This window comes from Mastigoproctus giganteus, chromosome 3 (genome assembly GCF_048544385.1).
Source record: "Mastigoproctus giganteus isolate SK-2022 chromosome 3, ASM4854438v1, whole genome shotgun sequence".
NCBI classification, from domain to species: domain Eukaryota; kingdom Metazoa; phylum Arthropoda; class Arachnida; order Uropygi; family Thelyphonidae; genus Mastigoproctus; species Mastigoproctus giganteus.
The window spans coordinates 2,793,834-2,806,475 of record NC_143577.1 but is presented as its reverse complement, the minus strand read 5'-3'; the positions used below and the strand labels follow the sequence as shown (position 1 = coordinate 2,806,475).

Here is a 12,642-nt window from a genome sequence, read left to right as displayed (position 1 = left end):
ATATATCATCGACAATACACCATGAGCTACTCTTGCAGCCCGTCTGCACTGCTCAGAAAACTTCATATCTGCCTGCACAACCACACCCAGATCCCTTTCATTCTCTACCACTGTCAGTGTAGTACCACAGAGTTGATACGTTGCTCTGGAGTTGCTGTTTCCCATATGTAGTACTTTTACATTTGTCAATGTTAAACTTCATTTGCCACCTCTCAGCCCATCTGCTCAACTTTCCAGATCCTGTTGCAGTAGCATAGTGTCAGTAGTGCCCTTGACAACCCTGCCAACCTTCGTATCGTCTGCAAACTTGGACATTAAGTTTGATATACCATCATCAATATCATTTATAAATACAGAAAACAATAATGGACCCAATACTGAACCCTGAGGGACTCCACTAATAACATTAGTCCACAATGAGCAGTGTCCATTGATTACCACTCTCTGTCTGCTCCCCCTCAACCACCCCTTTATCCATAGCAGCAATTTGCCTCCAATGCCACACTGCTCCAATTTGTACAGCAGTCTTCCATGTGCAACAGTATCAAAAGCCTTTCTAAGATCCAAGTATATAATATCAATGTTATTCCCTGCATTCAGTTCTTTTGTGACTGCATCATAGTATCCAATCAAATTGGTCAGGCAAGACTTCCCCTTAACAAAACCATGCTGTGTCTGAGCTATAACTGAAGTCTTGTCTAGATGATCCTGCAGTACTTCTTTAACCAGTGCCTCCATTAATTTTCCGGGAATAGAAGTTAAACTAACAGGTCTATAATTACTTTTGTCGCCTTTTGATCCTCCTTCGTGAATTGGGGTCACATTTGCACATCTCCAGTCCATGGGTACTTCCCCTCACTCTAAGGATGCTCTCATAGTTATGGCTAAGGGTTTGCTTACTTCCTTTGCTGCCTCCTTTAATATAACTGGATAGATCCCATCCACCCCAGGTGTCTTTCTTGTATTTCTCTTCAATAATTTCTCCTCCACTTTACTCTCAGTTATTACAAGATTCTATAGCTTACAGCAGAGTTGAATATACCTCTGGCATTCCCCTGGCTGAATAACTCCTCATGTGTGAATGTCAATGCAAAATATTCATTTAGTTTGTTAGCTACCTGAGCAGGATCATCAACAGTCGAACGATCGATATCAAGTGGACTCATCTGATTTGTCCCCTTCCTTCTAGAGTTTACATAAGTAAAGAACTCTTTGCTCTTTTTCTTTGCATCCATTGCCAAAGATTTCTCGTAATCTGCCTTCGCCTGCCTAACCTCCTTTGTAACTTGGTTACAGATCAACTTGTATCTATCATAGGCTTCTGTGTCACGTGTTAATTTGTATGTATCCTATGCATTTTTCTTCTCTGCCATATGTCTCATTATGTTCATCTGACATATGTTCATCTGACATCCACTTAGGCCTAAACCTTGAACAATATTTCTTAGTTGGTATGTAAAGCCTAGTAGCTTCCAAGATAAGTTCTTTGAATGCTTCCCATTTTGAATTTGCTGTTGGTAACATCATCAGTTGGTCCCACTGTATAGAATTTAAATACTGTCTCAGTCCATCGTGGTCGCCTTTACGAAAGCAATAACCCTTCCCTTTACCCCTAATGGTAGTTACCTCCTTCAGTAAATCCCACTTCAGCACACTCTGATCACTGCCACCTAGTGGTTCATTTACCTGCAGATTCTTAATGCATGAAGAATCACTGCTGATAATCAAATCAAGAGTATTACTCCCTCTAGTTGCCTCCCGAACATGCTGATGTAGAAAACAATCATCCAATAAATCCACAAAAGCCTTGCTAGTGTGTGAGTGACCAGCCCCCAAATTCCAGTCAATATCTGGGAAATAAAAATCCCCCATTATAAGACTCTCTGATTTACTGGCCCACTCTATTTCCCTGTACAATTTCTTATTATACTCATCAGAGTCATTAGGCTTATGGCACACTCCTACTCTCAATTTTGATCTCCCAATGCTTATGTCACACCAAACTGACTCAACACTGCACTGTCCAGCAATGTCGAATGGCTTCACTTCCTTGGATTTTATGTATTTCTTAACTAATAGCATAACCCCTCCTCCCTTCCTATCCTGTCTATCCCTTCTGTAGACATTGTACTCCCCAAATTCCAGTTCTGCATTCCTTATATCTGTGTGACACCACGTCTCTGAAACCCAGAATATCTGCCTTTGATGTTTTGAGCAATACCTCAAATTCATCAAATTTGTTTACTAAACTCCTAGCATTGGTGTACACGCAAGTATACATTCACCTGTTCTTTTTCTTAGCTGCCCTAACACAACCCATGAGTTTACTTGTACCCCAATGATTCCCAGCAGTCTCTGAAATATCCTGCATCTTATTTTCCAGGCTGTGGCTCATTCCAATAGAAGCAGTGCAAGAATCACTTTCACCTCTGCCAGTGGCTACTGTTAATCTATTAGTCCTTGTATCCCCCCCAATCTAGCAGTTTTCCAACCCACCTAACACTGCCTCGATAGCATCAGCAAACATTCTTGCACCCTTTCTATTTAAGTGTATCCCATCCCTGTAGAAGCAGTCTCTCCTGTTAACAAGTACAGACCAGGCTGAAAAAAATTCTACCCCTTGAACCTTGCACTGTCTTTCCAGGGCCGAATTGATCGATAGGGCTCTCATCATATACTCCCTCCTATCGTGTCTGGGCAGAATTGCAGACACTTTCAAATTCAACCCTAATTCACGGCTTTTTTTCAACAGTGACCTGTACTTGTTAAGTAATTCCGCCGGTTCAAATGTATTCATTTTCTGCACGATATCTGCCCAGTTAATAGAGGCCATGTAGTACCTTAAGGCATCGTAATTTCCTTTTCTGAAATTATAACCCATTCCTTTGCCTTTTACTACTGCTACCTCTCTCTCTCTTCATCCTCCACCATAGAGCTCCATGTTCACTTCCTGCTACTGGTTCCTCTACTGTCAGCCCTGTTATGTCATGTGATTCATTGGAGATAATGAGGTCTAGGATATTCTTTTCTCTAGCACTTTCCCTGACATGTTGATACAAATAACAGTCATCTAGTTGATTTAAAAATTTTGTTCCCCATGTCGACTTTTGTTCCCATTTACTCCAATCAATTAGAGGCAAATTGAAATCACCCATAATAAGACTTTGACACTTACTTGCCCATTCCATTTGCATGTAGAGGCTTTCGTCATAATCTTCACAATAACCTGGTCTGTAGATTACTCCTACTCGCATTATACCTTTGTTTCCAACAACCTCACACCATACAGATTCTATACTAGCACGTATAACGTCTGAATCCGGGAAAGCTATCATCGCACTCAGGCTGCTTCTGATAAGAAGCATTATCCCACCCCCCCTTCTGTCTACCCTATCCTTCCTAAATACATTATACAAGCCGTACTGAAACTCATCATCCCCAATTTTCAGGTGGCACCACGTCTCCGTAAGCCCTATTATGTCCGCGTTACTTGTTTTAACCAGCAATTCGAATTCGCTCATTTTATTAATGGCACTTCTAACATTACTATATAAACAATTAAGACTTACTGTTCTTGTATGTTTAACTACCCTAACACAACCCTTGAAGTTTTTTAGGCCCTCTTCCCTGGCATTAGCCTAGCTACCCACTCACTTGAAACGTTTCTGCCCCCAGAACATCTATATAATATGTCCAGTTGGGTAACAGATAAGAACTCTTGAGGTATGTGCAAGAGTTACTTTGACCAATATTATCAGATAAACACATGTCAGTATTACCCACAATCCCCCCCCTAACTAGCAGTTCAGGTGAACCTTTAAGGTATCCTCAATAATACTGGAAAAAACTATTGCACCACCTTTGTTTAAGTGTATCCGTCTCTACAAAACAAATTCCTTCTACCTACAAGTGTGGGCCATGCTGATAGAAATTTCCCCCCTTGCAGAGTCCTTCAAGTCTTGAGTTAATCCACAAGGCTTTTAACATATAATCCGTCCTATCGTGTCTGGGCAGAATTGCAGAGACATAGACACTGTAGCTTAGCTTGCGACATTTCCTCAGCATGGTCCTGTATTTTTCCAACAAAACGTCAGATCATGTACGTTTAATGTCATTAATCCCCACATGAATAATAATATTGTCTTTATCCCCCTTAAAATCTGACAATCTGTTAGTGACATCATTAATAGTTGCTCCTGGCAGACATACCCCAGTTCTACTCCACCTATCGGTGGCGCCTCCATAGCCAGGTGGGCAGGAGCAGCAGTGCGTAGCACATGCTTCTTGATTAGACCGGGGTTCGAGCCAATGAGCCACCAAATACGGAGGATGCGGAAAGATCAGGGAATGACCACCGCATATGCCCGGAGCAATATGGCCTTATTGCTAATGCTCCTAAAAACCAAATAACAAGAAAAATAACTCCACCTATCCTTATTACAAAAAAATATTCCCCGTTTCCCTGACAATCAAGTCTCCTAATAAAACAATGTCCTTTTTAACCAGAATAGTTTGCACTTGGTTTTTCTGTTTTGAAGCCCGGAATGTCATCTGACATTCCGGGCTCCTTTGCGATGTATTTTCTGTAGTTTCTGGTGTTGATTACCTGGTGTTGGATGGCCAGCATGAATCCTTCAGTCTCTGGGAAAAGCGTCCCTCTTGTGAGCCATGCATTGGAAGCAATGTTATCAATGTGACCTTGATGGAGGTCATTGTAGTGTCTGCCATGGAATGTCTACTTTGCCCATCTTTCTAACTTCGTTTCTTGTACTGTCTCGGTGGGAGGGGGGGTTCCTCGCTTAAGTTGAGTAGGGTATACTACTTATCTATCTTCCTTATGGCCTGGTGGAGTGGTGCTGTGTTGTTCTCGAAGTAATCCTTCAGATTAACTATCGCTGCTTTCTATTGCTCTATCTGGTCTATCAGGCCCTTCCTCCCTCTTTCCGAGCTATTGTTAGTCTCTCCAGTGCTGACTTCGGGTGGTGTTGGCAGCTCTTGGTCATCATTGTCCTTGTCTTTTGCATGATATCTTCTAGCTTGGTGTTAGTCCAATCTATGACCCCAATGGTGTATGTTAGTACTGGAGCTGCATAGGTGTTTATGGCTTTAACTGTTTTCCCTCCATTCAATTTTGCTTTCAGCAGGCTTCTGAGTCTCTGCTGATATTTTTCGGTCAGGCACTTCTTGATTTCCTTGTGCTCTAACTGCTTAGCTTGCATCATCCCTAGGTATTTGTAGGTCTCTTCTTCCATCATCGCTTCGATCTCTTTAGTTGGCCGAATCTACCAGTCAGCAGCTGGTAGATTCGGCCAACTAATTATCCCTGGTGCAGTGTATGGATCTTACATTTGTCTAGACCAAATTCCATCCTGATATCTTTGCTGAATTCTTTGGTTATCCGGAGTAGTTGCTGGAGTTGTTTCTCAGTTGCCATGTAAAGCCTGATGTCATCCATGTACATCAGGTGGGTGAGGGTGTGTAGGTTCTTCCTTCTTTGAGGTTATATCTATGCTGCCGTTAAGCCTGCTGGATAGCAGGTCGGGTTCTGGACAGAACCACAGTGGACTCAGAGCATCTCCCTGAAAGATTCCTCTTCTAATGGGGATTGGCTTGGTTGTGATGTTCTTGACCTTAATGGTGGTACTCCATTTCACCATTGTTGCTCCTAGGAAGTTTGTCACTATCGGTTTGACCTTGTAAATCTTCAGAGTCTCTATTAGCCAGCTATGAGGTACAGAGTCGAGGGCCTTGCGGTAATCGATGTAGGCTGTGTATAGGTTGCAGTGCTTCTTGTACATTTGCTCCATAACTGTGGCATCTATTGTTAATTGCTCCTTGCATCCTTTGCTCCTCCACTTGCATCCTTTCTGCTCTTCGGCCATTATGTTCTGACTCTCTAAGTGGTCTGATATCTTCTTGGTTATGCAGCTGGTCAGGATCTTGTACATTGTTGTGAGGCAGGTGATTGACCTGTATTTCGCCAGGTTTCTTGTATCTTCGTATTTAGGCTTCAGATATGTGACTCCTTAGGTGAGAAACTTCGGGATTGTCTCTGGGTGCCTTATCATTCAAGTGAACTGCTCTGCTAGGTGCTTGTTTGTGCAGGTGAGTTTCTTGTACCAGTAGTTGTGGATGTTATCAGTTCCTGGGGTTCGCCAGTTGTGGGTGTTCCTGATCGACTGTTTTACTTCTTCTTCTCGAATCTCCCACTCTCTCATCCCTTGTATATCCTTGGTTTTCTTCCATTCTACTTATATCCAGGGTGCTCTGCTGTTATGTCTTACTTCACTGCTCCACATATTTCCCCAGAACTCCTCGATCGTCTTCTTCTTGGGTGGTCCGTTTCCTGCTTTCTCATCACCAATTTTCCTGTAGAAAGCTCTTTGGTCCTCATCGCAGATTCAGTTGTTTATTTTCCTCTGGGAGTTCTCTTTGTATCGGTGTAGTCTTTTGCTGAGTGCAAGGTGGTTCTGCTTCAGTGTGTCTTAGTATTCTCCTATTCTCTGATTTCTGTTCTCATGTTTATTGTGGACGCTGTCTCTCTTCAGGATGCTCTTGACCGTTCCAATCAATTTCTTACTTCTGTTATCCTGTTGGTACTGGGTCAACTGACCTATCTCGACTGTTAATTCTTCTATCTTCTGCTGAAGTCTTCTTTCCCAAGCTTGCGGTTCCTTCTGTTTTTGGTTCTTCTGTTGCTTGTTTCTCATTTCTTTTCCATTAATCCAGGTAGCTGCTATGGCTACCAGGATTAATGGAAAAGAAACGAGGCATATGGTTGTTATTAGCTATATGGTGCAAGGAAGCCTGAGGCTTATGCTGCACCAGCCTGAGTTGCCCTGAAAAAGAGAGAGAAGTAGAAGGAATTACCAAGAAAGAGAATGATGATGATATTCCGGGTTCCTTTTGCAATGTATTTTCTATAGTTTCTAGTGTTGATTACCTTGTCTTGGATGGTGAGCATGAATCCTTCAGTCTCGGGGAAGAGCATTCTGCTTGTGAGCCATGCATTGGAAGCAGAGTTATCGATGTGATCTTGATGGAGGTCATTGTAGTGTCTGCCATGGAGACACTTACCCATCCTTTACTTATTCCTTACCCATCTTTCTAACTTTGTTTCTTGTTCCATCTGGGCAGGAGGGGGGGTTCCTCGCTTAGGTTGAGTGGGGTATACCACTTATCTATCTTCCTAATGGACTGGTGGAGTGGTGCTGTGTTGTTCTCAAAGTAATCCTTCAGGTTAACTATCGCTGTTTTCTGTTGCTCTATCACAGGAGTGGCCTACTTAATTTGTGATGTGATCTACTTTTTTCCCTTCAAAATGTGTCGTGATCTACCATCTCAAAAATTACATTGCACAAATCAAGGGATGACTGTATAATTAAAATTCGTGATCGACTGAAATTAAATCCGCGATCGACAGGTAGATCGCAATCGACTTGTTGGCTACTCCTGCTCTATCAGGTCTAACAAGCCCCTTCCTCCCTCTTTCCGAGATATTGTTAATCTCTCCACCGCTGACTTCGGGTGGTGTTGGCGACTCTTCGTCATCATTGTCCTTGTCTTTTGCATGATATCTTCTAGCTTGCTGTTAGTCCAATCTATGACCCCGAATGTGTATGTTAGTACTGGAGCTGCATAGGTGTTTATGGCTTTAACTGTGTTCCCTCTGTTCAATTTTGATTTCAGCAGGCTTCTGAGTCTCTGATGATATTTTCTCTGATTATTATTATTATTATTAGCCATATGGTGCAAGGAAGCCTGAGGCTTATGCTGCACCAGCCTGATTTGCCCTGAGAAAGAGAGAGAAGTAGAAGGAATCACCAAGAAAGAGAATGATGATGATGATATCCAGCTTAGGACCCTGGATGTGCCAAGCCCATACTCACCGGATGTGAGCTCCTGGGGTTAGACTAGACAAAGACAGTAGGAAATTTAAAATAGAGAAAGGAGTTCGACAAGGAGACACTATATCTTCAAAGTTGTTTACAGCTGCTCTTTGGGAAGCTTTCAGAAGATTAGACTGGTCGCAGAAAGGAGTCAGTTGTGAATGGAGAGTACCTAAACCATTTATGATTTGCAGATGACATTTTGATCATAAGCCACGATCCTAAAGAATTAGAGGGAAATCTTAGTCAGTAAGGATTTTGGACTAAAGATGAATATGGCTAAAACAAAAGTTATGATGAACAAGTATACCACAGAAAGGTATATAATGATTGAAGGAGCAGTAATTGAAAAGGTGGAGTCATATGCTTATCTGGGACAAGTCATTGGCTGTATATAATGATAAATGGCTGGAAGCCAAGAGAAGAATAAATTTTGGATGGATAGTATTCAGGAAATATAGTCACATACTGAGGAGCAATATCCCAATTTGTCTGAAACGTAAAATAATGAACCAATGAATACTCTCTACCATGACTTATGGAAGTGAAACTTGGGTACTCACCAAAAGAATGGAAGAGAAGCTGAGAACGACATAGTGAAGAATGGAACGAATTATATTGGGAATCACACTGTTAGATAAGTAGAGAAACTCATGGATTAGGCAGCAAACTGAAACAGAGGACATTCTTATCAAAACTAAAGAACTGAAATGGTCTTGGGCAGGACACATAGCTTGAAGATATGATGACAGATGGACTAAGAAAATTACAGAATGATACCGAAGAGGAGCTAGAAGAAAACCTGGAAGATAATGACAGAGATGGACAGATGAAATTCATGAGTTTGTGTGTAGTAAATGGATGGCCAATGCACAAAACAGAAGGAACTGGAAAGTTGCTGGAGTGGCCTTCATCCTGCAGTGGATCAAAAATGGCTGATGACGATGATGGTTAATTGGCTGCACTTAATTTTGCTAACTTACGATGTTTGAACTGGAACAGAAGAACTGCCATGCCTTTAAGAATTATTTGTAATTCTCAGAAAATAACTGGCAGTATATTTTTCTTATAAAATTTCTTATATGCAAGAAACTAAATTAAAAGTGCCAGAATTATATACTGGTAGTATCAGCCCATTTAAAGTACTGTGAATACAGTGTATGATTTTAAAAGTGTCTTATCTATTGTATGCTTTCTTAGATATGCAACTTTTTTTGAAAGTAGGCTAATTATATCAACAAATATATTCTAATTTAACTTTAATGTTGATAAAACAGGGTATAGTTAGCTCTAATATTCATGATTTACATACTTATTTTATAATATTTTGCTTTCAGAGTTACTCAATAACACAGATCTTTATAAGCAAAAAGAGAATGCCTTTGTGATTGGTTGGGGTCACAATAAAAGAGTAAATGTTAATGACAGAAAAAAGAAAACTACTGTGAAGAACCTGAAAGAGCTGATGATTCCTCTTCAATCTAGGGTTACATGTAAATTAAGTTTAGTTGGAAAATCAGGTGTATTTACTGATCAGATGTTCTGTGCTGGAACTGGATTAGGTAAGATTTCCAAAATTAACACAATTTTTAATTTAAAATTTTATTCAGTACCAATTTAAAATATTTTTCTTGATAGATTACCTACTTTGATTTCTATTCTATTATGTAAGTTACTGTCTCATTTCCAAAATAAATCAACTTCACATAAAAACTGATCTCCAATGTTTGTGATTAATATCATAAACATGCAAAATGAAATGATAAAATTGGATTTCTATTCTATGTTATTTTCCCTAAGTTTGATATACTGTAATGATTTCAGAACTGACATTTTATATCATCTAAGGAGTTTCCGCAAATTGGGAAAAAGAGAGCTCTTCTAAAAACTATTCTGAATCAGGATATGTTCTTATTGCATTTAGGCAGCTTTTAATGAGAATCATAATGTCTGCCCTGCATTAATTGGGCTTGGCACACCCAGGGTCCTGAGATGAATATCATCATTCTTCTTCTTCTTCCTTGGTGATTTACTTCTACTTCTCTCTCTCTCTCTCTCTCTCTCTCTGAGGGAGACTCAGATTTTTTTTTTTGGCTGGTACAGCATAAGCCTTAGGCTTCCTTGCACCATATGGCCATTACTAATACTAATATTCTTTCTGTCCTTCCCATACACCAAACCAGTACTCATATTCATAAATTTTATTGACAACACTCCTAACATTATCTATATAAACAGTTTAAATGTAGTATTTCCTTGTTATTTACTTCCCTAATGCACCTTGGTTTTACTGAAACCTGTTGCACCATTGCCTCTGCCACATTTATTCACATATTTAATTGATGAGTGACTGTTGTGGTCCCTGTTCAGCCTTGAACCTTAGCAGCTTATCATTCAAAACCTTGAAGAGAGTATAAGATTGCAAAAATTGTCATTATTATATGTAGATGTTACGTTATGTCATTAAACACTAACTTGCAAATTCTTCAAGAATCTCCGATAAATTAGTTCAAGGTTGCAGAGAACTTAACATTAAAATTATTTATCCAAAAATAAAAAGTTGGGAGAAACAATGAAACTTTCCTCAAAGGTTTGAATCACAGACTCCCATAGTTGAAGGATGATTGTGGCCTTCAGGGACCAGGACCATGGATGATCAGTTAAGTATGTGAAAGGATGGGGCAAAAGCAAATGCAAAACAAGCAAGCAATTGTGCAATAGTTTACAATAACACTAGCCAACCTGATTTTTATCTCCAAGAACTTAAATGCTGTTTTTAACCAATTTTTATGCGTAGAGTTCAAAAATCGCCATGAAAGTTTCACATAATGTCACAGTTATTAAATACTATATTTAATAAGTTTTACCAAAATATGCCAGTTTCGCATAATCTAGCCAGTAATGTATGACATACTGATTTATTTTAACAGATATAAGCTAATTCTCTTAATTTTAGCAGTCAATTCTGGCCTCGGTTTTCTTGTGATAAACATAATCAGACTTCTACCTGTGGTTCTTAGTTTCAAATTCTGATGCAACAATTTACAATTTGAAGAGAGCATAGTTAGTGTTCTTGGTGAGGATTTTTGTAGACTGTGCCAAGGTTTGACTCTCTTTAGAAAATACAGCTGCGAGTTACAGGCTCCGAAAAAAACAATAAGTTTTTGCTTACTATTTACATAATTGTTATTTTATATTGCACTTAATACGTTGTCTTATAGTTCTAATTACGCTGGTTATTTTTATTTTTATTTGTATAAATAGTTTTTGTAGATATACGTAATACTTTATAAAACCGTTATATCATTCGAATATTGCAGGCATTGTTTTGTATATAGTGATCGGGAATTCAAATTTTTAATTGAGGTAGTTAGGTAGCTCTAACGTATAATTATAGAAACAGTAATACGCTTCACTGTTTCTATTAGATAGCGTAGTATTGGCATTTAATTTAATTTAATTTATTGATCTTATTAATTTAAAATATCATGCCCCAAACTAGAGCAGCAAAGCAACGGGCACAAAGTGGCAGGAGTGCTGTGACTCATGGAAGAACTGAGAGGGGGCGATTCTCCAACCCATCACAGCCTAAAAAAATGTGCAACTTGTGAAATGTTTGCCGAACTATTCTGGAACGGAACATGATATTGCCATGGGGGATGTCTTTGTGTGTGCACGATGTAAGGAGTGTAAGGAAATTAGGCGACAACTCAGCGTTGTTATGGGCCTATATGAGAGTTTGAAGGACAGGGTGGATGCCCTCGAAAGATCTAAATTGAGGGGCCCATCACGCTCTCAGCTGCCCACATCAATGCCAGAGCTTGCACTTGGTCATCACGCAACACAGCGGCAACCCCCAAGGCAGACTGCGCTGGTCCCAAAGGAACTAGTAGTTGTTGGTGACTCTATTGTCAGGGAAACGGGAAACATCCTTTGTAGAAAGGATAGATGGAACAGGACCAGGGTATGTCTGCCAGGGGCAAAGGTTGATGATGTTGTAGAGCAGATATCATCTTTTAAGGGCACAAAAGGTGATATAGTTGTACACGTTGGCACTAATGATATTAAGAGTAGGAGATCGGCAGAATTACTTAACAAGTACAGGTCATTGATGAAAAAACGCTGTGAATTAGGGTTGAATTTGAAAGTGTCTGCAATTCTGCCCAGACACGATAGGAGGGAGTATATGATGAGAGCCTTGTCGATAAATTCGGCCCTGGAAAGATTGTGCAAGGCTCAAGGGGTAGAATTTTTTTCAACCTGGACTGTACTTGTTAACAGGAGAGACTGCTTCTACAGGGATGGGATACACTTAAATAGAAAGGGTGCAAGAATATTTGCTGATGCTATCGAGGCAGTGTTAGGTGGGTCGGAAAACTGCTAGCTTGGGGCGATACAAGGACTAATAGTTTAACAGTAGCCGTAGGCAGAGGTGAAGGTGATTCTTGCACAACTTCTATTAGAATAAGTAGTGACCTGGAGCGAGGGATGGTGGGGGGTTTCAGGGACAGATGTCAGTCATCGTGAAACAGGTGGGTATATGGGATGTGTTAGAGTGGCTGGTAATAGGAATAGGTGCATGTATACTTGCATGTATACCAATGCTAGAAGTATAGTAAATAAATTTGATGAATTTGAAGTGTTGGTCAAGACATCAAAGGCGGATATTGTTGGGATATCAGAGACGTGGTGTCACACAGATATAAGGAATGCCGAACTGGAATTTGGGGAGTACAATGTGTACAGAAAGGAT

General features: G+C 40.1%; 1 protein-coding gene across 1 annotated transcript in view; it reads left to right on the top strand.

Moving 5' to 3' along the window:
- LOC150087615 (complement factor B-like) overlaps window positions 1-12,642 on the top strand; it is a 286,583-nt gene that overhangs the window by 250,679 nt on the left and 23,262 nt on the right. Inside the window, exon 16 of the mRNA XM_090369826.1 lies at window positions 9,227-9,451. Coding sequence (XP_090225952.1) covers window positions 9,227-9,451 — 225 coding nt within the window. The remainder of the gene's footprint in view (window positions 1-9,226; window positions 9,452-12,642) is intronic.